We start from the raw sequence: 24,009 nt of genomic DNA, 5'->3' as shown, positions 1-24,009 counted from the left end.
GGAGCATGAGGGAGGGGCGCTTGGTGGCCTGTCAGTGAGCAGGTGGCCATTGTACGCGAGGCTTGCTTTCCATCTTAGATCCAGCTTGGGCCGGGGGGGTGTCTGGCATAGCTACTAGAAACTCAGATCCTAGAAGTTAGAGGAGGGAAAGCCCTGCTAGGTCTTCGAGGGGCTATGGCAGTGGCATGCCCATATCCCCATGAAACCCAACAGCTCTGCACAGCTAGGTAAGGAGAAGGGGCAGTGAATGGGGTGTGGGGCTGCCTTGCTCACCCAGAAATACAGCGCTGGCCGGGGCTTTGTTGTCATCTGAGTAGTTAGGTTTTGGGGCCATTGTGGACCATGTTTCTAGGAGGGGATCAGAGATTTTCAGGATCGTGGAGCGAGCAAGAAGGGAATTGTAAGTCAGATTAAGGTGTGGCTCTGTCCCAAGGAGCATGTGGCAGGCACTCTGATAACCTCACCCTGCCCTGTGTCGCCAGCCCCTCTGATGTGTGCTGTTCTGGGCAAATGGAGATTGCGCAGACCGAGCTCACGTCTTTGGAGTGTAGAGCTTTCTGTTTGTTTGCCGACGGTACTTTCTCCTGGAAATGTTTGCTTCCCATTAATTTTAACGATGGCATTAATTAGCTGGGAAAATTATAGCACTGTACACCAGCTGCCCAATCTTTGCTCATTTTCTGCGTATTTGGAACTTGCTCAGGTCTCAGCCAGTCCCATCTCTGCGCTGATTAGAGCCAGCGTTTGAAGTGAAATTGGAGACAGAATCTTACCAGGGTCACCAGTCCCCAGATAATGATGCTGTGTGGAGCTGAAATAAGCACTCACTGGCTGCTGCTGGATCTGTGGCTTCCACACTGAGTCTGAGGTCAGGTACATCGACACCTCAGCAGCTGGAAAGGAGTCAGGCCTGGCTGCAGTGTTTAATATCACCACTGGAGCACGTCAGCTGGGACAGAGGCTCCCCGCGTGCGAGCCTGGGGCTGAAACGTTGGCACCAGCACTGGTCCATTCCCACTCTCAGAATCTCCGTTTGCTCCCATTCAAACTTCCCCAACCATGATGACCCGGGCACCAGCTGGGGATCAGGAAGGAATTCCCTGGGGGCTGCTGGGACGTTTTGCTTGCTTGTTCTCCACACTAGCTATTGTGATTGCAGGAGGGTGATGCGCATCAATTCTATATCCGGGCTCACTGCAAGTCAGTCATATGGTGCCTGAATGTCTTTTCTGTCACGTGGAAGCCGAGGTGTGTGAAGTAAGTCTCCTGGGAGTCGCACGCGCAGTAAGTCAGTTTGCAGATGCTGGGAGAGGCATGGGGACTGCGACTCCAGGCGCTGACCTAACTTCCTCCTGGAGAGAGATGTGGAGTAGCACTGGAAATGCTCCATATCTCCTTGCTGATCTCATTAAATATGTTGAGATCCGGTAGAATAGCGAACTACCCTTCTGTGGCCCGTGTGAGACCACACCTGCTATGTGAATCACTTTCCCTGGAAATTAGGGAAGTTTTAGTGACCGCCATAATCCTGCCACAGCCATTTGATTCCAGGCTCAGGCTTGGAAACAAAGTGAGAGTAGGGGCCAATGCTGGAGTTCAGCTGCCCTCTGCCGGCCTGGCTAGGCCTCTTCTCTCAGGTCAGCTCCTGACAGACAATTAAACGAAGGGCTGTGCACAGCGGGGAGGGCAGAGGGAGCTTTGCAGACCAGTGATACTTTTCTGTGTTCAGTTCTACTGTACTGTGTGTTGTGGACTGTGCAGCTGGTGCCATGTGACACACACAGCCCGAGACAATGGGGAGAGCTTGCTCGTCACAACCCCAGATTCAGCAAGGAGTCAGGTTAAGTCAGGGGTGGGCGAACGATGGCCCGGGGCCACATCCGGCCCATCAGACGTTTTAATCCGACCCTTGAGCCAGGACCGGCTCTAGGCACCAGCAAGCACCTTTTTTTTTTTTTTTCTTGCTTGGGCATTTGTGCTCTTGGAACTTGGGGCGGCAAAAAGCCTAGAGCCGACCCTGCCTCGAGCTCCCGTAGGGGAGCGGGATCTAGGGCTTGCCCTGCTCCATGTGTGCTGTGGCTCTGCGCAGCTTCTGGAAGCAGTGGCATGTCGCTCCTCCAGCTCCTATGTATAGGGGCAGCCAGGGGGCTCTGTATGCAGCCCTCGCCCCAAGCGCCGGCTCTGCAGCTCCCATTGGCCAGGAACCGCAGCCAATGGGAGCTGCAGAGGCGGCGCCTGCAGACAGCGCAGCACGCAGAGCCGCCTGGCCGTGCCTCCACATAGAAGCCAGAGGCAGGATATGCTGCTGCTTCCAGGAGCTGATTGAGGTTAACGCCACCCAGAGCCTGCACCCCGACCCCCTCCTGCGCCCTGATCCCCCTCTTGCCCTCTGAGCCCCTCGGTCCCAGCCCAGAGCACCCTCCTGCACCCCCAACCTTTCATCCCCAGCCTCACCCCCGAGCCCACACCCCCATCTGGAGCTCTCACCGCCCCCGCACCGCAGCCCCCTGCACCCCAACCTCCTGCGCCAGTCCAGAGCCCCCTCCCATACCCTGAACTCCTCATTTCTGGCCCCACCTCAGAGCCCTCATCCTCTCCCACACCCCAACCCCCAATTTTGTGAGCATTCATGGCCCACCATACAATTTCCATACCCAGATGTGGTCCTTAGGCCAAAAAGTTTGCCCATCCCTGGGTTAAGTTCTATGTGACAAAGAATTAGGCTGGAAGGAGAGAAAATGGGAATGGATAGTGTTCCCACTCTGCTGTTGCCCAGAATGAACAAGGGATGTCTGGCCTCTCAGAGAATCACTGTGGGAACACTGTCCATTCTCATTTTAGCCTCTCAGATTAAAAAATCAACCAACTGAATCAAATAGCGATCAAGAATTAAAACCACCCTCTAGTTCCCCAGGGCGTGATTACTAGTCTACCCAGGCAGCATCGGCATGTTAATGCCTCCTGCTGGTTGCATATGTGCTGTGAGATGCAGAAGCAAAGTGTAGGGTGTTGTACAGAAGTCAGGGGCACTATACACCTTTTAACAGGAAGCTGTAAAACCTGTGGATACCCAGCAGCAGGCTGGCACTGAGGCTCCTGCTTCATTGGCACTTATGCTGCGGGGGCAGGAAAGTGAAGTCTTTTGTCTATGAATAGAGAATAGAAGGACATGCTTTCTAAGAACGATGCAAGGCCCAAGCAGGATGCTCAGGTCTTGCATTTGGATGCTTAAGTTCATCAGAAGGGTGTTTGCCTGGCGACATGCCAGCGTGAATGCCCCCAAAGGACATAGCACAGCAAAGCGGGGGCTGAAATTAATGAAGGGCGAAAGCAGCCCATGACCCTACCATAGCTGTACACGCCCTGTATACCGTCTCCCAGACACAGTCGGTCTTATCTCATTCAGGGTTTTACCTGCTGCCCATCCCTGTGGTATCTGATCATGCTCACCTCCCCCCGTACAACATGCATTCCAGCACGGAGGAGAGCAGAGCTGTTTCCCTAATAGTTCAGGGCTCTCCTGCTGTGGCTGTGCCCTCGTGGAGGAGAAGCATGTAGTCAGTCTTTCTGGAGCAGTGTCAGGCCTGATCAGGCAGTGAAGGGGTGTCTGGCTGGCCTAGGCTGATGTGAGTTTTCGGGAGACAGATGAAAGCAGTGGCCGAGAAGCCCCTTATCTAATTGGCCCTGTGCCGGCTAAGGGTACTGGCCTGCTCTGAGCAGCACTGGGGCTGCCTGAACACAGGCCACATGGCAGAGAGGGCTGGGTGGTCTGTGGGTTCGGGAACCAGTTGAAAGCAGACCCGGGGAGCTCAAATCTGGGTATTTCTAGCACTCCGTGCAGCTCGATGTGAGAGTGAGAATGATCCTGGCTGTGCATCTGGGGTGGCATCTCTGGGATTAGGCTCTCTGGGTACCAGTTTTGGTGGAGGCATGTCCAGTGGATGTCTGCTGTTCTGAGGCTGTGAAAGTGCTTCTGGCGGGCATGGGCTGGAGAACAAGAAACTCGGTGTGTGAAAAATGGTACTTTCTAAATTTGTTTTCATGGCGTTTCATCACAAAACCAAGACCGTTGATTCGGGGGAACTGTAGCCCAGAATAGCCAGTCGCCCAGTGGTTGGGGCGCTAAGCTAGCTGAGATGTCAGCCACATCTCCTGCTCTGAAGTTCCATCCTGGTCCTGAGAAACCTTTCCAAGGACAGAACATTACACTTAACATAAGAACGGCAATACTGGGTCAGACCAAAGGTCCATCTAGCCCAGTATCCTGTCTTCCGACAGTGGTCAATGTCAGGTGCCCCAGAGGGAATGAACAGAACAGGTAATCATCGAGTGATCCAACCCCTGTCGCCCATTCCCAGCTTCCCTCCCATCAGTTCCCATCCAGCTCGGCTGCCGCCCCCAGACTCCTGTCTCATGGTCTTTGTCCATGCCTGTGAATACTGTCTGACTTGTTTGGAGTCCTGAGTGGTGCCAGGCCCTGATGCATGGAGGTGGGATCGGCAGCCTTGTCTCTGGTGCTCCCTGTGTGACCCTTTCCTACACCCAGGTGTCCTACCCAGTCTGTCCCTCTTGGGCCTGCCTTAGACCAGATCAGTGGGAGGTGCAGCACGTGATCTCTCCCCTTTTCTCTGTGGAGCTTGCAAGGTCACTCTTGGGCCTCTTTGAGGGTCAAAGCACAGTGACACTGATATGCAGTCATCTCCACAGCCTGGTTTGAGATCAGCAGCAAAGGGTGAGATCAGCAGCACGGCAGCGTCTGTGCAGGGTTGAGGTGTTGTTCCAGGCATTAGGGGAGAACACACAGCACACAGCCAGGCCAGGAACGCTGCAGCTCAGGCCTGCTGTTAGGCAACAGCAAGAGCATCTGCAGGAAACCAGCCCCGAGACCCTGTAAATGGGACACTTGGCCAGACCGCCTCACTGGCACAGAGAGCTGCTGGGAGGGGGAGTGTGTGCACATGAGAGAGGGGGAAGTTGGCAGCAGGTGCCAGATCTCACATGTCATGCACAAAGGAGCTTTGTCCTTCCTCCCCTTGTGTGGATTTGTTCTCCTCCCGCTCCAAGGGTTTAGAAAGTGAACAATTTATGTTACTCCTTTGGATTTGGACTAATAAAAAAACATCTGAGTGGTAAGCTGATAAATCCAAGGCTGCCTGGCTGCAAAACCCTTTCAGATGGAGACTTTGCTGTTTAGAGTAATCAAGCCGCCTGTAATAAATGTCTGTTATAATTATTTAATGGTGAGAGAGAGGATAATAGTGCCACCTGCTGGCACATAGCTGCTTTCTGCAATGCTGGGACATTACTCCAGCCCTCTAGTCTACAACCATCCACCCCAAAGAAGCAATTGGACACCCCAGTCCTGTGGAGGTGTAGAAGTGGAGTGCTGAGGCCTGGGTGGAGCTGGGGAAATATCACTTGGATTTCCTGAACTGATTTTAAAATCTGCACTTTGCAAAGCGTGAAAACAGTTAAACTCCATGAAGGGAGATCAGCTCTCTCAGCCAGCACAATAGAGCCAGGGAGCAACCTGGTCCACTGGGGCGAGCACAGGGCTGGGGCCAGTCCTAGCTCTGTCACAGACTTATTGTGCAGCCTTGTGCAAATCACTTCAGTCAGATTATCAGATGTGCTGAGCACGCATAGCTCCTGTTAGGTCCCATCAGATGGCTCAGGCCCTTTCAGAAATGGGAATAATCTCTCCCTCCCCCATTCAGGGGCTGCGAGGATGAATTAGATCATCTTTCTGTATAATGCTGAGGACCCAGTTCTGTGCACAGTTTTGCATCTGTATTTGTGTATGTGGTTGCAATGGGGAACTGTGCACACAGTCAAGCGTCTTGCAGGCACAGTCCTGATGCCTGAGCATACATGTGCAGTTCCAGGCACAAGCAGACCTCTCGTCTTCGTAAAAATGTAGGGGGAGTTTTCAATGGCTCAGAGAGCCTTAGGGTGCTAAATTAGGGCTCCTAATTGCCATTTGAAACATCTCCCCTTTAGGCCATGAATGTAAAGTGCAGTTAATGCTGAGCAGCTTCCTTCCTTCCATGAATGGAGTGCAGCCAGCCCCAGGACAGCAGTCAGGGGGCTAGGGAGGGAGAGGTGTTAGTCACAGCAGTGGATTAAGGTCTCGTAGGGTCCTGGGCCGGAGCAAATTGGGGGGGCCCCCAGTGCCAGAACTGTGGCCCCACCCCCTTCCGCCTGTGGTCTCTATTTCACCCACAGCCCTGCCCCATTCTGCCCCTTCCCCCACAGCCGTGCCCTTCACTCACTCCTTTCCCCCCCACTCCACTGCGGCCCTAAGACTGGAGAAACTCTGTGCCTCTGCTGTGGCCCTGGAATCGCGGCGGGGAGCAAGAGGCCTGGGGCCACAGCAGGGGGAGATTTTTCCAGGGCCCCCAGTCATGGCCCCATGGGCCCATGCAGTAATCCACCTCTGGTTAGTCAGTCAATGAGATGAGAGTGTTGCCGGCACCCGAGAGGCTGAACAACAGCTTGAGTTGGTTCGCTACCCGGTGTGCTACACCCAATAATCACAACGGGGTGGAGAAGCAGAAAAGTTTATTTGAAGCTTCAAAAAGGTACAGGGAGATTTGAATCTCAAATCCTGTACAACAGAGCAGGAAGTTACACAGGATTTTATACATTCTTTTTTTTAGCATACTTATTTAATAGCAAGCTGCTCCAAGTATTCATATAGCCAGCCAATCCAGTTCCCAGCTAGTTCCCTGATTCTCTGTATCATTTGTTAAACTATACATAAAGCTGCTTTATTCAGCATTGTTCTTCCATATTTCCCCTGTTTGGCCTTGCTTAGTTTTAGGCAGTCTGACTCTGCAACATACTGTTGCAGATTCTCAGCATAACTGCTGTGTGTGCCTCCAGGCCGGGGGGCCAAGGACACTTGGGCCTAGCACGCAGAGCTGCTGTGAGTGCCTCCAGGCAGGAGGGGGGGCCAAGGACACCGGGGCCTAGTGCGAGGGGGCTTCATCGACACTTGTGGTCTTCCATCCCCTCGAGTTACCTAGTGGCCATGCCCCAGTGTTCCCAACAAGAGGGTGTTTCTCAGGAGCAGAAGGAGTGTAATGTGTTGATTCTGTGGCTTCACCGGCATACTAGCCTAGTGTGTAAGTGTAAAGACACACCAAGGATGCATGGTTTACCCTTGGCAGGGTATATAATCTGCTAAGAAAAATCTATGCTAATAACAGAGGCTTTGTTAATGTATTTCACTGGATTGATTGGCCTGTCCATTAGGAACTTACTTTGGCTTTGATTTCCTGGGTTTCTGAGTACTTCCCACTTCTGGCTTTTGTCTCTGTCATCTGTTGATAGCACTGTGGGTGTGTGTGACCTGCACAGAGAAATGGGGACATTCAGCACAAGGAATAGAAACATGCAGCCCTGGGAATGGGGGGGGGGTTGTTTGGTGGAGGGGCCGTGTGCCCATGCAGCACATGTGGGGGTGGGAGGGTTGTTTGGCAGAGGGCCGTGTGCCCATGCAGCATGGGGGGGGAAGGGGGTTGTTTGGCAGAGGGGCCATGTGCCCGTACAGCATGTGGGGGTGGGGAGGTTGTTTGGCAGAGGGGCTGTGTGCACGTGGGAGGAGGGGGTTGGCGGAGGGGCCATGTGCCCGTACAGCGGGTGGGGGATGTGAGGGGGTTGTTCTGCAGAGGGGCCCTGTGCCCAAGCAGCACGTGGGGGGAGGGGTCGTTTGGCGGAGGGGCCCTGTGCCCGTACAGCGTGTGCAGGAGAGGTTGAGTCTGGCCCCGGGGTCTCAGCACTGAGCAGCATGGGAACGCCAGCGGGAGAAGGAGCATCTCGCTGGGGTTGTAACTTGCCGCGCCGGGCGGGGTCACTCAGAACTCCATCAAGGGGATTGTTCATGCTCGGCCTGGCGCCCTGGTCTAGGTGGGTGGTGCAGGTGTTGATGGCCAGCGCAGGCAGACGTGGCTCTGGGCTGTGCCTGGAAGGGAGAGCCGCACGCTTGGCTTAAACACCTTCCTCGGACTCCAGCTGGCCTGGCCAGGACCTGATGGTTCAAAACATCCTTCTTGTTCTTTGTTGGGTGCTGTAAGGGCCCAGGCAGAGCTCACATCCCACTAAGGAGCTCATAGTCCAGTTATTGCACCCAGACCAGCCGCTGGGCATCAGGAGCCCTGGCAGTTACTTTTAATTCCACTTCCTTCCTTCTGCTGATACTGGGGAGGAGAGGGCAGCCCAGGGCAGGGAACCTCACCCAAGAGGGGGATGTGATGAGGAGTGGATGGGGCCTGGCACGCTGATGCTGGGAGGCTGTTCTGTCCACAGTGATGGGAGCTGGGGAAGGGCACTGCGGGAACAGTGCAGCTGGAGTGAAGAGGCCCAGGGAGAGGAGAGATGCCATCCAGGTGGAGTTGGGGGGGGCCACAGAGATGAGGATCTTGAACTGGATTCAGGGTACAAAGGGAAGATGGTGAAGGGCTCAGTAGGACAGTGATGTGCTGAGGTGGGCTGAGTTCTGGGGGCCAGAAGGCAGGAGATGGCTAGGGCCTGGATAACTGCAGGAGCTGTTGGACAGTGGGGTGGGTCTCACTTTCAATACTACAGTACATGTTGTGCAGGAAAGAGCCCGGCAGGCTGGGGAGAAGCAGAGAATGGCCCCGGATTGTGAGTCTGAGTGGCACAGAGGATCGTGTCAGGCTGCAGCCTGCTGGAGGTCACTGCATGCTCAGAGAAAGCCAACTCAGAACAGCACTAGAGGCGACTGACCCTTTGCTGAGTGTAGAAGGGGCTGGCAGGAATCCAACTCAGCAGCCCCTCTTGGGCCAGGTCTGGGGAGAAGGGTTCGGTGCAGTGGCACTGGGGCATTGTGGGGGCACAGCTTTGGGTGCTGGCATTTGGGCACTGTACAGTGGAGTTGCAGTGCTCACATCTGGACCTCAGCAATGAACCTCTGTGTCGGCTAGTGCAGAGAGAGCGGCTCTAAATGTGCAGGCGATGGTTGGGAGAAGCAGCAGTTAGTGCTGCCCCCAGGGAATAGGAAGGAGGGAGCAAAGTATCTCCCAGCAACGAAATGAGGTGGCAAAGATGGAACACCAGCCGGGAGACGAATCTGCAGGGCCATGGATTGATCGGCAGCCTTGTCTCTGGTGAGTTTTTGTCCTGCACTCACTTAAGGAGGAAGCTGCAGTGAGGCAGGCTGGAGTCTTAAGTACTGGGGTTGGGAGGCCGAGCTCTGAACTCCCCCCTGAAAAGTGCTTGGGTAACAGGTGTGAGAGGGGCCACTCGCTGATCCCTGGGACGCCCATGTCCGGCGTCTGCTCCCTCCTGCCGGCACTAGGGCTGGGTCCCAGAGCACCTGATTCCCTCTGGTCTGCTTTCAGAGTAACAGCCATGTTAGTCTGTATTCACAAAAAGAAAAGGAGTACTTGTGGCACCTTAGAGACTAACCAATTTATTTGAGCATGAGCTTTCGAGAGCTACAGCTCACTTCATCGGATGCATGGTCTGCTGTTAGTTAGCGTGTGTGTGTGTGTGTGTCTTGTCCTGCGGCTGTTTCACGGCAGATTCCAGTGCTCTGACTGGGCCTGACGGAGAAGTGCTGTGTGATGCTTGTGGCCGTAGGTGCACAGGACTTACTCTGGGCCCAGTGCTGTCCGCTTGGGTTTAGGGGGATGTTGGGCATTCTCAGGGTCACTCTTGCAGCTGAAGGACGCAGCTGTGTCTAACAGAGGCTGTAGCTCCAAGTCAGCAGCTTGCTGGCTCCCAGCCCAAGGGGAGGGAGCTGGGCTCCCTCAGGGAGGCTTTCCTCTGTATGGGACCATGCCGACTAAGGGCAGCAAGCACAGGTGTCTGCCCAGCGCTCCCTTTGTCATGTTTGCCTTTTGATGCCATCTCAGATTAATTGGTGCCTAGCGCCAATGTAAATGTTCCTGCGGCTGCAGGCAAGTCTTAATGGGTCTCACATTCGCCTGCACACAATCGCTGCACACAAGTATGTAATTAAGTGCTTTGAACAGCACTTTGGGACATTTGATTCTGTAGAGAAACTCCATAGAAATGTAAGCTGTTGTCTGCAGCTGGTTCACCCTGTGGTTTCTCTCATTGTTCTGTGTGGTGTGCAACTGAATGGGATAATCAAACCAGGGAGGAAAGCTGCTCCTGGAATAGCAGCCTTTCCTGGGCAGGCCTGGGGACTGGCTTCTGGGCAGCTAAGGTTATGCCAGGACAATCCACTTCAGATCTCCACACGTTTCCAGTTAACCTCTCGCTTTCCTTCTATCCACAGGAGCTGTCAGAGCATGACCAGTCTGTTCAGCAGCACCATGTGTCCTGCTAAGGATGGAACATCCTCTCTTCCCAGGAGGCAGAGCACCTTCTCCAAACCCCCATTACGTGCGCTCTATGACCTGTTGATAGGGCCCATGGAAGGGGTAAGTGCCTTGGTACAGGCAAAAGTTGCAGAGTCCAACTTACCAAAACTTTTTGGGGCTTGGAAAGGAAGAGGCTAGATAACTCAAGGCTTGGAAACGAAGCACAGAACTTTTCACTGGTGGGTGCCTGGTTCCAGTGTGGCCCAGCTGGGTGACTGGATAGCTCAGGGAGTTGGTAATACGGAGCATTGCTGGATTGAATCCAGGAGAGGAATAGCAACTGCAAGTACTTCCAATGGGTGGCTGTTCAGTGGACCCTACATGAAATGAGTTTGGTGGATCTCAGTCCAGTTCCAAGTGGGAGACATGTCCATATGTCCAGCTTCACCACTTGGTAGCCTTAGCAGAGAGGCCAAGGGTGGACTGTTTCATAAAGAGTGAACTCTCTTCTCACTCCCAAGGAGATCCCTCTAGGACAGGGATCTCAGGGAGTGGCATGTTGGTGAGGAAGCTTGCCCTGGTAATGCCTATGCTGTATCCATTCTTAGGATAAAGACTGCCTCAGTGTCCCAGGCTCTCAGCCCAGGACCATTCACTGTTACCTCCTCCTGTGACTTGTTACCAGACAGAACCCAAACCCTGCCGGTGTATATGTTCCCGCATACAGCGATAAAAGAGCCCTCTGCCCAACCTCTTCTCTGTACTTTCCACTACCTGGGGCTGCTAGTGTAGCTGCATTAATGTGTTCACTTATCCCAGGCTGGGACGCTGTCTGAAATGCTGAGGGTTGGGGGTTGTGCCTGTGGGTTTCCATGTAGGATTCCCATGTGTTTGACTCATCTTGGTCTGTGCCGGTGGGTCTTCGGCCATGGGAATGGCCTGCCCCTGGGTGCAGAGTGAAACATTTTTCTTGACCCACCAGAAGAGGGGCTGGGCAAGGAGATGGGATCTGAAAAAGGGGGCAGTCTGGCTACAGGGTGATCCACAGAATGGAGTAGCTGCAGGTTGAATTCAGCCCTGGCTCCCTCAGTGAGATCCCAGGAGGGTCCCCATGTCCCTTTCTAAGGATGCTGATAAGTGTGACATCTGCTGAGCTCTGACTGACTGAACGTTCTGCGCAGAGCACTCCCAGGCAGCTTGTCTCCGCAGGGGGCGGGAGAGGGGCTGACTATTACTATCTTCTTAGATTCCTCAGCTTTCCCCCATGTTGTGTTTTTATCAGAGTGCCTCTCCAGGACTTTTAATATTTTTGCTGCCCATCTCTGAGCCTGTGAATTTCTGCTGCATCTTTTCAGAGACAGGGTGCTCTGTGGCAGGGTGTTCCATGCAGCAGGTATGGGATGTGTGGAGTGTCTCATGCAGAGGGGTTGGTTGCATGCTGTATGTGTGATGGGGTGTTCCAGGTATCAGTTCATCCCATGCAAAGAATCTGAAAGGCGCCACATGCAGCATAGTGGCACGGTGGTCATATGCAGGAGCGCATCGCATGGAGCGGATGCGAAGAGAATTCAACCCATTGGTGTGGAAGGGAATCCTACCAGACTAACCAGATCTCTGACACCACTTGGGCTAGTGCCTGAGCTCTGGGTGAGGAGTCCGGGGGCTGGGATTCTAATCCCAGCTCTACCAGCGACTTGCTGAGTGACCAGGGGCAAGTCATGTCCCCTCTCTGGGCCTCTGGTTTCCAACCCTTTTCAAACTCTGAAAATGCTCAAGTTAGTGATCAATGAAATTGACACCTGAGGTTAAATGCGGAATGTGTAGCAAGCAGGCCAGGGGTAAAACAAGGTTGAAATAAAGAAGCCTTTTGCTAGTCACTCCCTGGCCTCTTTGCATGTGTGCGGGATCTTTGCTCTCCCTTCGCCTGCTTTTTGTGTATTTGGCCTATAAGCTCTTTGGGGCAGGGCCCATGCCTTACTCTGTGTTTGTATCACACCCATCCTGATGGGTAGGTCTAGGCGCTGCCTCAAACATAAATGATAACCTGCATAGTGAGGATGTTCTCTTACCCCTCTCCTGGGCTGTGCAGTTCGATAGCTACTGTTTGCAGAGCCCTGGAGTACACCAGCGTAGAATTGCTGACTCCTAGCCAGTTGCAGCTGTTAACTCCTGCCCGTCGGCCTGCTGACCTTGTACTTTCCAGGACTGACTCTAAGGTGGCTCCTCAGCCTTTCTGCAACTTGCCTTTCTGATGCTCCTCCTGCACCCTCATTAGATCCTGCAGAATTCCCTTCCTCAAGGCTGAGAGAGGCCAAGGCTGATTCCTTTCCCCGAACTCCAGCCCAAACCTGGCTGTCCCCTGCCCTGCCGTCTCAATCTCAGCTCTGTCCTTCCGAACAAGAGGTGACCAAAGCTGCAGAGAGCATTCTAACTAGAGGCTTATTGAGTCCATACTAGCTTGTCCTGATTTATACTCCACATCTATTGCAAAGCCATGTAAGTTATATCCCCACAAGGTCGTTCTCAGTTCCTTTTACTGCTGTTAAACAACGTGCAGACGGAGTCAGTGAATCCCCAGAGCCTGCTTCTCCACTGCACGGCCATGTGAAGGGTGTTTTCACCCCAGGTTTCCTTAGGCTTCTGTATATTGAATGATGTGAGTCTGAGTAGACCTGAAAGCCTTGTCCTCCTCTCCTTTCCCCACCCATCCCGCAATGCTGTGTTACAACAAGAGCCTGGCATAGTCAGTAGGAAAGTGCTTCCCAGGGCCCTAGGCGCAGGCTGTGACGGGAGGCTGCTGGGCACAGGTTGGGTTGCTGGCTGTGTTGGAGCTCAGACAGGATATTGCTCTGGTGGTTTGGGGCACCTGGAGGCGTGAGGTTTCTGGGCACTCTTGTCAGGCTGATCTTGAGTGTACAATGCAGGGAGAGCTGCTGGTGAGCAGCGGGGAGAACAGGAGAGAGCTGACAAGGAGACGAACCAGACCATGTGACCTCATTGCTACAGCCACATGCTGTTAAAGGGCCCAGACAATCTGGGGTGCATGGGAGCAGCACCGTGTGCGAGAGACCCGCAGGGAATGCAGCGTGTGGACAAGGCAGAGCTTCTGCGCATAGGAGAGAAATCGCACAAGAAGAGGACTGCACTTACCACTCACACACCACCGCTGTAGACAGGGAATGACTTCAGGTGCCTGCTGAGATGTTTGCTGTGGGGTGTTGAGATGTGACAGAATCACAGTGACCTAAAGAGCTGAGAACAATTTTACAACAATGTATTATCAGAGACAAGACGTCTGGGTTTATCTGCCAGCTGGAATTGTGCTGAGGCATCAGGAAAGTCTGCAGTGATTCTGCATAGTACAGGAGGGGGGCAGTAGCTGAGAGTGACAGACTGCACAAGTTTTGGGGGTTCGCTGCAGGAAGAGTTAATGAGGGGCACTGTCATCTCGCCTACATTCCTGACTTCTCTTGGGGGAGGGATTTAATTGTTGTATTTTTGTTACTCAGAGTAGTGACACCTCTTCCCTAAGAGATGCAGGGAGCCTGTGAATGTCAGAATTCCCCTTCCCCATTTTCCTACAGGTCTTAATTCTCCCATCTTATATGAAAGCCAGAGAGATAGCTTTGCTAGCTGGTACCCGTATTTCCCTCTGCAGCGGCTACATGATTCTGTCCAGTAGGGGGAAGTGCTGCACTGTCAAAGTGAGCTGACCTGGGAAGGTGGCTGCAGGTTTCCTAGACAGAATATAGACTTGTGTTTTCAGCCTTTCAATAAAAATATTGAAAATAAAAGTCTGACATTATAAATCACAGACACTTCAAGACTAAAGAGATTAGCCCCTTTATGCAGTGCTCATAATTATTTGAACAACTGTCTTTGTTTAGCAGCTGTGATGTTGTTAAGGGCCTGGGTCAGAGAATCTGGAAAGCGGAATGGAATAATACTTTACCTTAGGCGTTACGCCGCTATTTGATTTAATTTTTGCTTAAGGGGAAAGCGCTGCCTTGGCGGCTTCCTTGAAACATGCTGTCCTTTGCTGTCAGGAAGGCAGCTACACTTGGACTTATCTTTAAGAAGTGCATAGTATAGTTGCATACATCAGCCATCATGAAGCATTATATCAGCTCCAGTCTGATCCTCACAGGAGAAAGGGCTTAGGTTCTAAAGCTGCCACATCAGAAAACTTGCAAGGGAACCACTGTGGGTGCAAAAGGAGATGGAGAGCCAATTGCACCTGCAATGCTGATGACAGACAATAGGCCACAAGGAGCAGCAGTGGGGACCTGCTGAGTTTCCAGATCGCTGTGGTCACTGCTAACCTACCTGAGTATCAACTCTGGAGTGGCTTCTCTGGCTCTGCTGCAGTCTGTTCAGCTAGAGGGTGACAGCCTTGGGAACACCCACCCTGTGCCTCTCTAACATTTTTCAGTTGCTGTGGCATCTGGATGCTGCTCAGATGTCCTGCTCCTTTCCAACCAACCTGCAGGGGAAGAGCAGGAGCTTGGGGCTGCCTCCAGGCTTCTGGTTTGCCCCTGGTTGAGATACTTGTGGTGAGGTGAGCGCAGACTCAGGAGTGATTAGGCAGGGGTGGGAAGATGATTTCTGGCAAGCTGTCTGTCTGATATACAGTCATGATAAGAACTCCCTATGAGATTTCCCAAGACGCAAACAGCATTTCTGGAGAGCTGCCCAAGCAGCCAGCACTGCCATCATCAGGTCTTGTGAGAAGGTGTCAATGGTTTGGATTTAGGTGTCACCAGAGATTTCTCATTCGAGCTACTAACTCCCAGTGAGCTGTTTGACATCTAGAGACCAGACTATCAGTTCATTGTGGTCAGCTGCCGATCCTTTGCAATTCAGGCACCTTAAAATGTCCACTGGCATCTGTGGTCCACAGGAAGTCCCTGTATCAAGTTGTATTTGGTTATCAAAGTTGTTTACTTTTCCTGTGATTCCAGTTATTCCAAGTTCCTTAGGGAGGTGTGGATCTGGTTCCATGGCAGCAGGACAGAGGGGGCGGGTATGTCTGAACTGTGGAGTTTATTCTTTATATAGCTAGTTTGTAATTAATTAATAGCAGGCTTTACCAGGTGCAAAGTGTTATATCATACCCAGAACGTCAGACCACCTGATGTCCGAGATCCTCAAGCAGGTTTCAGTGTCACAAAACAATAACTCAACAGGACAAATACAGAGTCTAACTCTCCCTTCTTGAGTTTCTAAGCAGACAAGATGAGGATAATTTTTCAGACATTAATGCTCTTTTCTAAAGCTGGGACAGCAGGGAGAACAGACACGTGATTGTGCTGGACCACAATGCTGGCCGTATGAGAAGAGAAACAATTCCCAGCCACCCCAGGGAGTCTCTGGGATACAGGATTATTTTAGAGAGAGTGGTTTTTTTGGCACATTGGTCCTGCCTGTACAAAGTCTTTCACAGCTGGAGATGTAACTGCCATGAGCCTGGACCCAGTGTCCACCAACTTAAGCTCATCCGTACCTCTGTAACAATGCATGAAAATCCTAGAGAACATGGCCAGGATTCTGTAGCCTGATCTATAGATGATGTAATAATTACATTGATTACTTAAGAATTCCCATTTATGACTTTGAGGGTTGGCAGGTATTTGTCCCAAGATCAGGCCCAGTATTATTCAAATTATTACGTGCACAGCAGCAACACACACTCTGTAGGAGCTCTTCTGTATTTACAGATACTTTATTAACACATTTATCTCAGTCACAAACACCCCAACTCAGGAAGATAAACAGAGATACCATAGAATGTATATCTGCACATCATATACTCACACCATCTCGTGTAGAACAACCTGAAATGTTAGCCATCATCTTCCACATCACCATCACCTTCCCTCTCATCATCAGTGGCGGTTGTTCTGGCACCTCCCAGGGGCTACATCTTTCTCCTACTGCCCGTAGGCTGGGATGCAACTTTTATAATATGTTATGCTGATGCCACCATGTCTAATGCATATTCACTAGGGGTTTCTCCTCTCTTCCTTATTTGTATTTCCTCACTTTACTAATGCTGGAGTGTCCTTCTCCTATAGAAAGAAAAGGAGTACTTGTGGCACCTTAGAGACTAACAAATTTATTTGAGCATGAGCTTTCATCACGAAAGCTCATGCTCAAATAAATTGGTTAGTCTCTAAGGTGCCACAAGTACTCCTTTTCTTTTTGCGAATACAGACTAACACGGCTGTTACTCTGAAACTTCTCCTATAGGTTAGTATATCAGTGATCTCAACTTATTCTCATATACATCAATTCGTTGCCGTAGCTCTCTTGTGGTTAGTCATATCGGGATGTTTTCTCATATTTCTGTGGTTGGCAGGTGTCATTATGGTCAAAATTCCCCTTGCACACTTTATTTTCAGTTCCCCAAAACTCAGGGGTGACCATTAGATCATTTGTGCCAGAATTCATGGGCCCCAAGCTTTATGCTAACTGCTGGAGGTAATGTCTCACAGGGTACAGGCCTGTAGATTCCTTGCATTACTGCTGAATATAATGCAAACAGAATATAATGAAGGCAAGGCAGTGAATATAATGAAGGCAAGCTAGCCCTGTGGGCTACAATTAGGAAGGCGGCACCTGCTTTCAGGGAGGGGAGTAACGTTACTGGTGATGATTCTAGTGCAAGGCTCCTAACAGTCAGAGAGCTCTGAGAGGAGCCATTTGCTGAGCAGGCTTTTTGTGCTGGCTTCTGCAAGGTCCTGGAATAAGCTAAATCTGGGAGCTGTACTTCAGCCTTTGTCCAAAGGACTAGGGCTAGGCTGGGAGTGGATCTCCAAGTGTTCTTGGCACCTGCTATCTCCCTCCAGCCTGAGGAGCAACACGGCTGGGCCCTGTGTTGTGATTTTGTGAGACTGACTCAAGGTACCCTGTGGCTGCTGTCCCTGGTGTTAGGGGCTGTAGATAAAGCCTCGGAGAGCCTGCTGCCCAGCATTACAATAACTAATCATATGTGGGGATGGACAGAAGTGGCAGACCATATATGATCACCTCAGCAAATGGCAGCTCCTTCTCTGCCCAGATATCCAGTCCCCTCACTGGTGTCCATAGCGCAGTGACTGCTAAGAGGGACCACCCAGACCAGCAGCTTGTTGGCATTTTAGTGGCTGACCCCACTGCCGGTGCCCAGCAATTTGTCGATCACAAAGGCAAACAATTATGTGGCCTTTACAGCCACCATCATGTGCTGGGACCTGGAACCCCATGGCTGCCAGTGGTGCCCATGTCCTTGGCCTGATGCAGAGCAGGGGATCCCATGCTTTGCACTTCAAACCTTACATCCATTGCTTTCATCGAACAGCTTCTTTTTGTTTAAACTCACTCCTGAAAATAGCTCTTGGAGGTATGTGAAATGCAAATGTGCCTCATAATTTTATTTCTGTTTCCCTAACACACATGCAGCTAACATGAAAAAATATTAAACCCTGGGGGTTTCCCATACAAATGGAAAATTCTGCTAGGCACATGTCACTATGGCTTAGATAGTCTCATTATGTTGCCTGCAGCTAAAGCTCCCGGAGCAGTAAGTCAAACGGAATATATAAAAAAAACATTTCTGGAAAACAACAACCCCCTGGTGGGAAGCTACTGCTTGTCAACTTGGTCTCTGCAGAGAGAGGCAAGATTGAGCAGAGGCTGGTAAATTTAGCTGCAGAGCACGCAGTCTGGTTCACCACAGGCAGTGTGCAGGGGGAGGCCTCCCTCAAGGAGCTGTTGGTGCTTGTAAACAATATGTCAGAATGGAGAGGACATTTTTCTCAGGAAGGCTCCTGAGGCAGCTGGATGTCAGAGTGACTGACCCTGTATCTTTGTCTCCAATCGGTGGAGCAGGGTGAGCTATAGAGCTGCAAGGAGGGCAGGAAAAACAGCAAGAGGTCAGTGACTATTTTTAACTCCTCTTAAAAGAAAATCTCTTTCTTTTCCTTCTGCCGTTTTATTCCCATTTCAAATGGGAATGTTTCTTGTTCTCTCTCTCTCTCTTTCGCCGCCTACCTGTGTGTCTAGCCTGCCTCCTTTGTGTCTGACCCTTCCTTAGGTGTTGCCTCAGCCTCCATCAGTGGGTGGCGGCCAGAGGGAATTTAAGACCCTTATTAATGTTGCTCTGTTTTTGCTGTGGTCTGTGTGCTAAGCTTAGAGAATCCCACAGAAGATTCCTGTTACTTTTCAAGTCATCAGTGAAGTGAGATCAGTGGGTCTCAATCTGAGGTACAGCTATCAACATTAAAAACTGCTGCATGTCATGACTGGAAATCTCTGCTCAGAAGAGGTCAAGGCCTGGGATCAGGGAGCTGTGGGTCAGGACAGAGATGTATCATCCGAGCTGTTTGAGGAGAACTTGGCAGAAGCAATAAAATGCACCAAGTCTCTCTCTGTCCTAATGTACACACATCCAGTCCGTTCCCTCCCGGTTCCCTGGTTACTCAGCACATGCAGACGCAGTCACTGCTGCTGCTTTCTGACTCCTTTTTATTCAAAGGGGTTTGTTTTGTCATTTGACAAGTCAGGCCGTGAACTGTTTGGACAGGGGAAAGAGACACTTCCAGAAAGGAGATCCTGCAGCCTCCAGTTCAGTGGGAATGAGAGAATGAAATTGGCTCTAAATCAAGGAATCTAAAAAGGGGCAATGTAGGTCAATAATGTGAGAGAGAGGCAGAATGTGAGTGTCACTTCTCCCAAGAACAATGTGTCTGTCTGGAGCCAGAGAGGTTATCTAGGTTGTTACCTTCACAATATCGGTCAAAATGTTTGAGAGAGCCATGTCTAGTGTTGCCCGTGCTGGAGCCAGGATTTTCATTCGGAAGAAATGTTCGGAGCGCTTGGAGTGTAATTCAGAATCCCACTCCAAATGGTGTGGGCCAATTTTATCTTCATTTGCTGAGCAGCATGAGTAGCTGTCTTTTTCCTGTCAAAACAGATGTTTGCCATGTCTGATGGCAGCTTAAATGGTGTCACTCAAGAAATTATAGCCCTGAGTGCTGAGCCCTGGTCTCCATCCTGCCAGTGAATATGGAACACCTGGCTCACGCTTGGGGAACAAGAGGTCTCAAGGGAAATGCAGCAACACATGTTGAACTGGTTAATTCCAAAATCAGGTCAAGTTGAAGCTAAGTCCTCTCTGAGCATGTGCTAAAGGCCTCAAGTTTAAATGAAATGTCGATTTAAAGGCCCACACTAAGCCTGCTGCTCTGACATTGAGGCATCTGTTTGCTCAGCAATTTGTTTTCCGTTTTGTGGTTGAGATTAGTTTTGCTGCTTTTGGTTTGTTTGGTGCTGATGCTGTTTCAGTGCTTCTTGTTCCAAGCTGTATGTGATCTACAGAGCTGCTCACTTTGGGGTGCTGTTTCTGGTCTTGTTCAATAAAACATGATGAAACAGATTAAAATGGAATTCACTTTTACATCCTTAAATAGGACCAGAGGCAGCAGCGACTGTATGTGCCCTTTGTGTCTTGGTCTGTTCTGGTGTCTTGGTGTACCTCGCCTCTGTTTGCCAGAAGCTGGGAATGAGCGACAGGGGATGGATCATTTGATGATTCCCTGTTCTGTTCATTCCCTCTGGGGCACCTGGCACTGGCCACTGTCGAAAGACAGGATAGTGGGCTAGATGGAACTTTGGTCTGACCCAGTAGGGCCATTCTTATGTTCTTACATTCAATACCAACCCAGAAACTAAAGTAAACTTCTGTCTCACCACACTGGTTAAAAAGCAGTCCAAACTGCAGTCTCCATAGGCATCCCCACTACCCAGACACTAGACTTAATGATGAGTGGCCATTGAAAACCACTTTCATCAAACAAAGGTTTCTTCTGAACTCAAAAGATCAACCACATACCCAGGTCAATATATAACTCAGGCCTTACCCAATAATCACACTGTTGCCATATCTAATAGCTAAAGGTTTATTTATAAGAGAAAAGTATAAGTAGAGAGTTAAAATGGTTAAGGAAATCAGATACATACAATCATTGCAGAGTTCTTGTATCCGGTTTGAAGCAGTGATGTTACAGAACACTGGCTTGTAAAGTCTCTGGTAACTTCCAAAAGATTTGGAAGGTCCTCAGTCCATAGTCAATATGCTCCTTTTAGTGTAAGTCCAGAGATCAGAGCAGGAAAGAGGCAAAATGGACGTTTGCAGAGTTGTTTTTTTTACCTTCTCCCATGTGGAGGGACTGCTCTCAGTCTTGGTTTGTTAAAAATGATAGGCACAGGATGGAGTCCAGGGTCACATGAGCAAGTCACATAGCCTTGCATGCTTTGATGACTCATAGGAGAAGCCATTGCCCATATTTTGGCTAAAGCGTCCACAGGAAGGCTCACCAGGCTGGGACAAGCTCTATGGCCCACTGTGTTCTTTAATGGGCAATCAGTTTGAATGGTCGGTTCAGAATGTGCTGGCTAGACTGGATATAAATTACCTTGTGGGGGTTACCCCAGGGGCAGACACATTTGAAATACTGGTACATAGTCAATATTTATAACTTTAGATACAAAGATGATATATGAATACAAACACGATAATCGTACTCAGCAAATCATAATTTTTCCATTGACATCTTACAATGGTATATTTTATACAAGATTTGTTGCAATTCTCTAACAGTGGCAATATTAATTATATAAATGGTCATGTTCCTTTCATACAGATCACATGGGGCTAATGTATGTGGAGGTGGGAGGGGTGGCTAGTCATTTTATGCATAGCAAGAGAGGGGATTAGCAACTTTCAAAGAACCAAATCCAGATTATGCAGTGTTGTTGTAGCCGTATTGGTCCCAAGATGTTAGCGAGACGAGGTGGGAGAGGTAATATTTTTTATTGGACCAACTTTTGGACCAAGTCCAGATTAGTGAGCCAGCAAATAGCTTCAGAAGTGGCTTAGGAGACTAGTGATAAGGCAGAGACCAAACATGAGCCTTTGCATCCTTCGGTGGATAGAAAGGTTTGCATTTAAGTGGGAATGGTAGTTATAATACAACAAGGCTGGAGATGCTTACAGAGATCTTTGCAGCAAAGAAGTGGAACCCAGTCCAGTGTATCTGACTAGAGATCTTCTGTCCATGAATGGTTAATCAGTGCAAACATGGCAGGGTGATAGGTGTTGCATCTGAGGTCAAATGTGGTCTGCTGAATAGCAATTTTAAAATAGATGTTTCAGGCTTGCTGATTCTGGGAGCTAGAAAGCCTGACACTTACAGCGGGGCCTGAGCATAGAGTGTTTCTTTGGCTGTGTAGACAAGGGGACTGAACTGCCTGTGTGTCTTTCCTCTTCAGGGTCTGATGCATTCCAGTGGTCCAGTTGGCCGCCATCGCCAGCTGATACTAGTTCTAGAGGGAGAACTGTACCTTATCCCCTTCGCTCTCCTGAAAGGAAGTTCCTCGAATGAGTACCTCTACGAGCGCTTCAGCCTCATCGCAGTACCATCCATCCAGTCACTGAACCCCAGTTCCAAGGTACTCTCCAGCCCCATGCTCCCAAAGCTCCTGCTGTGAGGTGAGACATGCAGGGCCCCATCTGTGCCATGTGAGAGCTGAAGCTACTCCATGCCACACAGGCCCTGTGTGGGCCCCAGGCTGAACTGCAGGGATTGCTGTCTCTTCCAGCGGCATCGGCTACAAAAATGGAAATCACAAACCTACCAACTTCCAGGGTACTGGTGCTGAATGAGCTGGGCACCAACAGTGTACTTCGATGCTTTCCAGAGCAGAGTCAGGCGCGGTCCCTACCCCACAGAGATCACAAATCATGTCAAGGCAGTGGTTGGGATTTCTTTCTGAACTAGACTGCAGGTTCTGGGTGGGTTGAGCTCCCATGCAGACAGAGTGACCTAAACTGAGTTTCCCTGGTGAGTTAATCACATCCTAGCAATCTGCTCATATGTTTGCCTCCATGCCTGTTCCCCTGTGGCGTTGGCCACTGATTCCTCATGACATTGAGGACATAGGTAAAAGCTGATACTTTAAGCAAATTCTGGGGAAATAACGTTTTCATTGATATATGGTAATAACCTTCCACTTCGTAAAGCCCAAAAAATCTGAGGAGTTCAAGGCCAACATCATACCATCAAAGAATGCCACAGGTCTTGGTCTGATTGCTCAGAACAGAGTCTTGTGGTACATCCTGCATTATTGCCATGTGAAATCGTTGTCTAAATAGGAGGATGGGCCTGATTTTATCATGGTTGTTGATGTGTATGACTTGGAGTTTCCCATTCTGGATTCCCATTCCCCAGGAGTCAATCTGTCTCTGGTCAGTACTTGATCTTAAACTGCCACAGCACATTTGTTGGTCAGAGGTTTCCATTGACCTGACTGCAGTGACACCCAGCTACAGTTAATTTAGAGCCCAGCAATGTGTATGGATCATTCAGATGATTCCTTTCAGTGTCTATTACTTAGTGTTTGTCAGCAGTGAACTTCATCAGCCGCTAGATATATAGAGTTTAAGGCCAGAAGGGATCATTAAATCATCTAGTCTAATTTCCTGTATATCACAGACCATTACAGTTACACCTGCATTGAACCCAATAACTTATATTTGACCAATGCATGTCTTCACAAAGGCATCCAGTCTGAGTCTGAAGACATCAAGAAATGGAAAATTCACTACTTCCGTGGTAGTTTGTTTCAATGGTTAATCACCCTCACTGTTTAAAAAGAAAAAAAAAAAGCCTAATTTCTAATTTTAATTTGTCTGGCCTCAGCTTCCGGATGTTATTCTTGTTCTGCCTTTCTCTGCTAGATTAAAGATCCCTTCAGTACCTAGTATTTTCTCCTTATGAAGATACTTATACACTATAATTACACATATTTGAATATTGCCACAACATTAGCACTTATCCAATGTTCCTGAATTTCCCCCGTATTGCAAGATTTGTTAAGTTATTATCAGCAGGCTAGAGATTTCCTCAGCCAACTCTTTTAGGACTCTTGGGTGCAGGTATCTGGGCCTTTGGATTTAAAAGTATTTATCCCTAAGAGATATTTAACATCCTCCCTAGTTACTAATGGAATGGAAAATATTTCATCCTCATGTGATATATCATACTGCTTCTTTCCAAAAACAGAAAAGAAATATTAATTGAACTCTGCCCAACTGCCTAATTTGGTTAGGTCCCTCTGAAGCTCCTCACAGTCTTTTCTAGTCTTGACTAATCTACATAATTTTGTGTCATCTGCAACTGTTGCCAACCAAGGAATTATTTTTATTTCATCCTTTCTAAAGCACTTTTATGTTCATCCTGAACATCCCAAAGGGATTTACAAGCAGGAATTGGTTCATTCACCCTTCACAGTACTGACTGTTTCAGAAACAGCTCATAATAGATTCCGTAAATTTCATAACCTGACAAATATAAACAAGGTCAACAGGAAAAAATTATGCTGAATGGGATTAAAAAAAACTTCCGAACAGTAAAAACGATTAGTCAGTGGAACAAGGATTCTTTTTCAAGTAGTGTCTCTATGGGTGCTCCTCATCAAGACGTGCATGCGCCTATGCGCTCTTCATTGGAGATTTTCATCAGCAGTGTCCACTGGTCTGCACCTGCGCCCTAGGCACCCTCATGCCCCTCCTGGGGCTTCCAGATTTGGTGCAGTCACCGAGCAATACCTTCTCTTGAGTCTTTTCTGACACACATTCTCGATTACCTGCTCAGTTAAAAAACCTCTGGATTAT

The 24,009-nt window shown here is 49.8% G+C and overlaps 1 protein-coding gene and 1 long non-coding RNA gene across 3 annotated transcripts in view; one reads left to right on the top strand and one right to left on the bottom strand.

Annotated features, from left to right (window-relative positions):
• The window catches only part of TTC28 (tetratricopeptide repeat domain 28), a 510,509-nt gene that overhangs the window by 461,212 nt on the left and 25,288 nt on the right, over positions 1-24,009 (top strand). For both annotated transcript variants that reach the window (XM_073313673.2, XM_073313672.2), the window contains exons 14-15: positions 10,271-10,415; positions 21,606-21,785. In XM_073313673.2, coding sequence (XP_073169774.1) covers positions 10,271-10,415; positions 21,606-21,785 — 325 coding nt within the window. The remainder of the gene's footprint in view (positions 1-10,270; positions 10,416-21,605; positions 21,786-24,009) is intronic.
• LOC144929492 (uncharacterized) overlaps positions 13,490-24,009 on the bottom strand; it is a 47,224-nt gene continuing 36,704 nt past the window's right edge. The window contains exon 3 of the long non-coding RNA XR_013634743.1: positions 13,490-13,547. This is a non-coding gene — a long non-coding RNA (uncharacterized LOC144929492). The remainder of the gene's footprint in view (positions 13,548-24,009) is intronic.

Source organism: Lepidochelys kempii, chromosome 15 (assembly GCF_965140285.1).
Source record: "Lepidochelys kempii isolate rLepKem1 chromosome 15, rLepKem1.hap1, whole genome shotgun sequence".
In the NCBI taxonomy this organism is placed as follows: domain Eukaryota; kingdom Metazoa; phylum Chordata; order Testudines; family Cheloniidae; genus Lepidochelys; species Lepidochelys kempii.
Note: the sequence above shows the minus strand (reverse complement) of the source record. Positions and strands in the feature narration are given on the sequence as shown.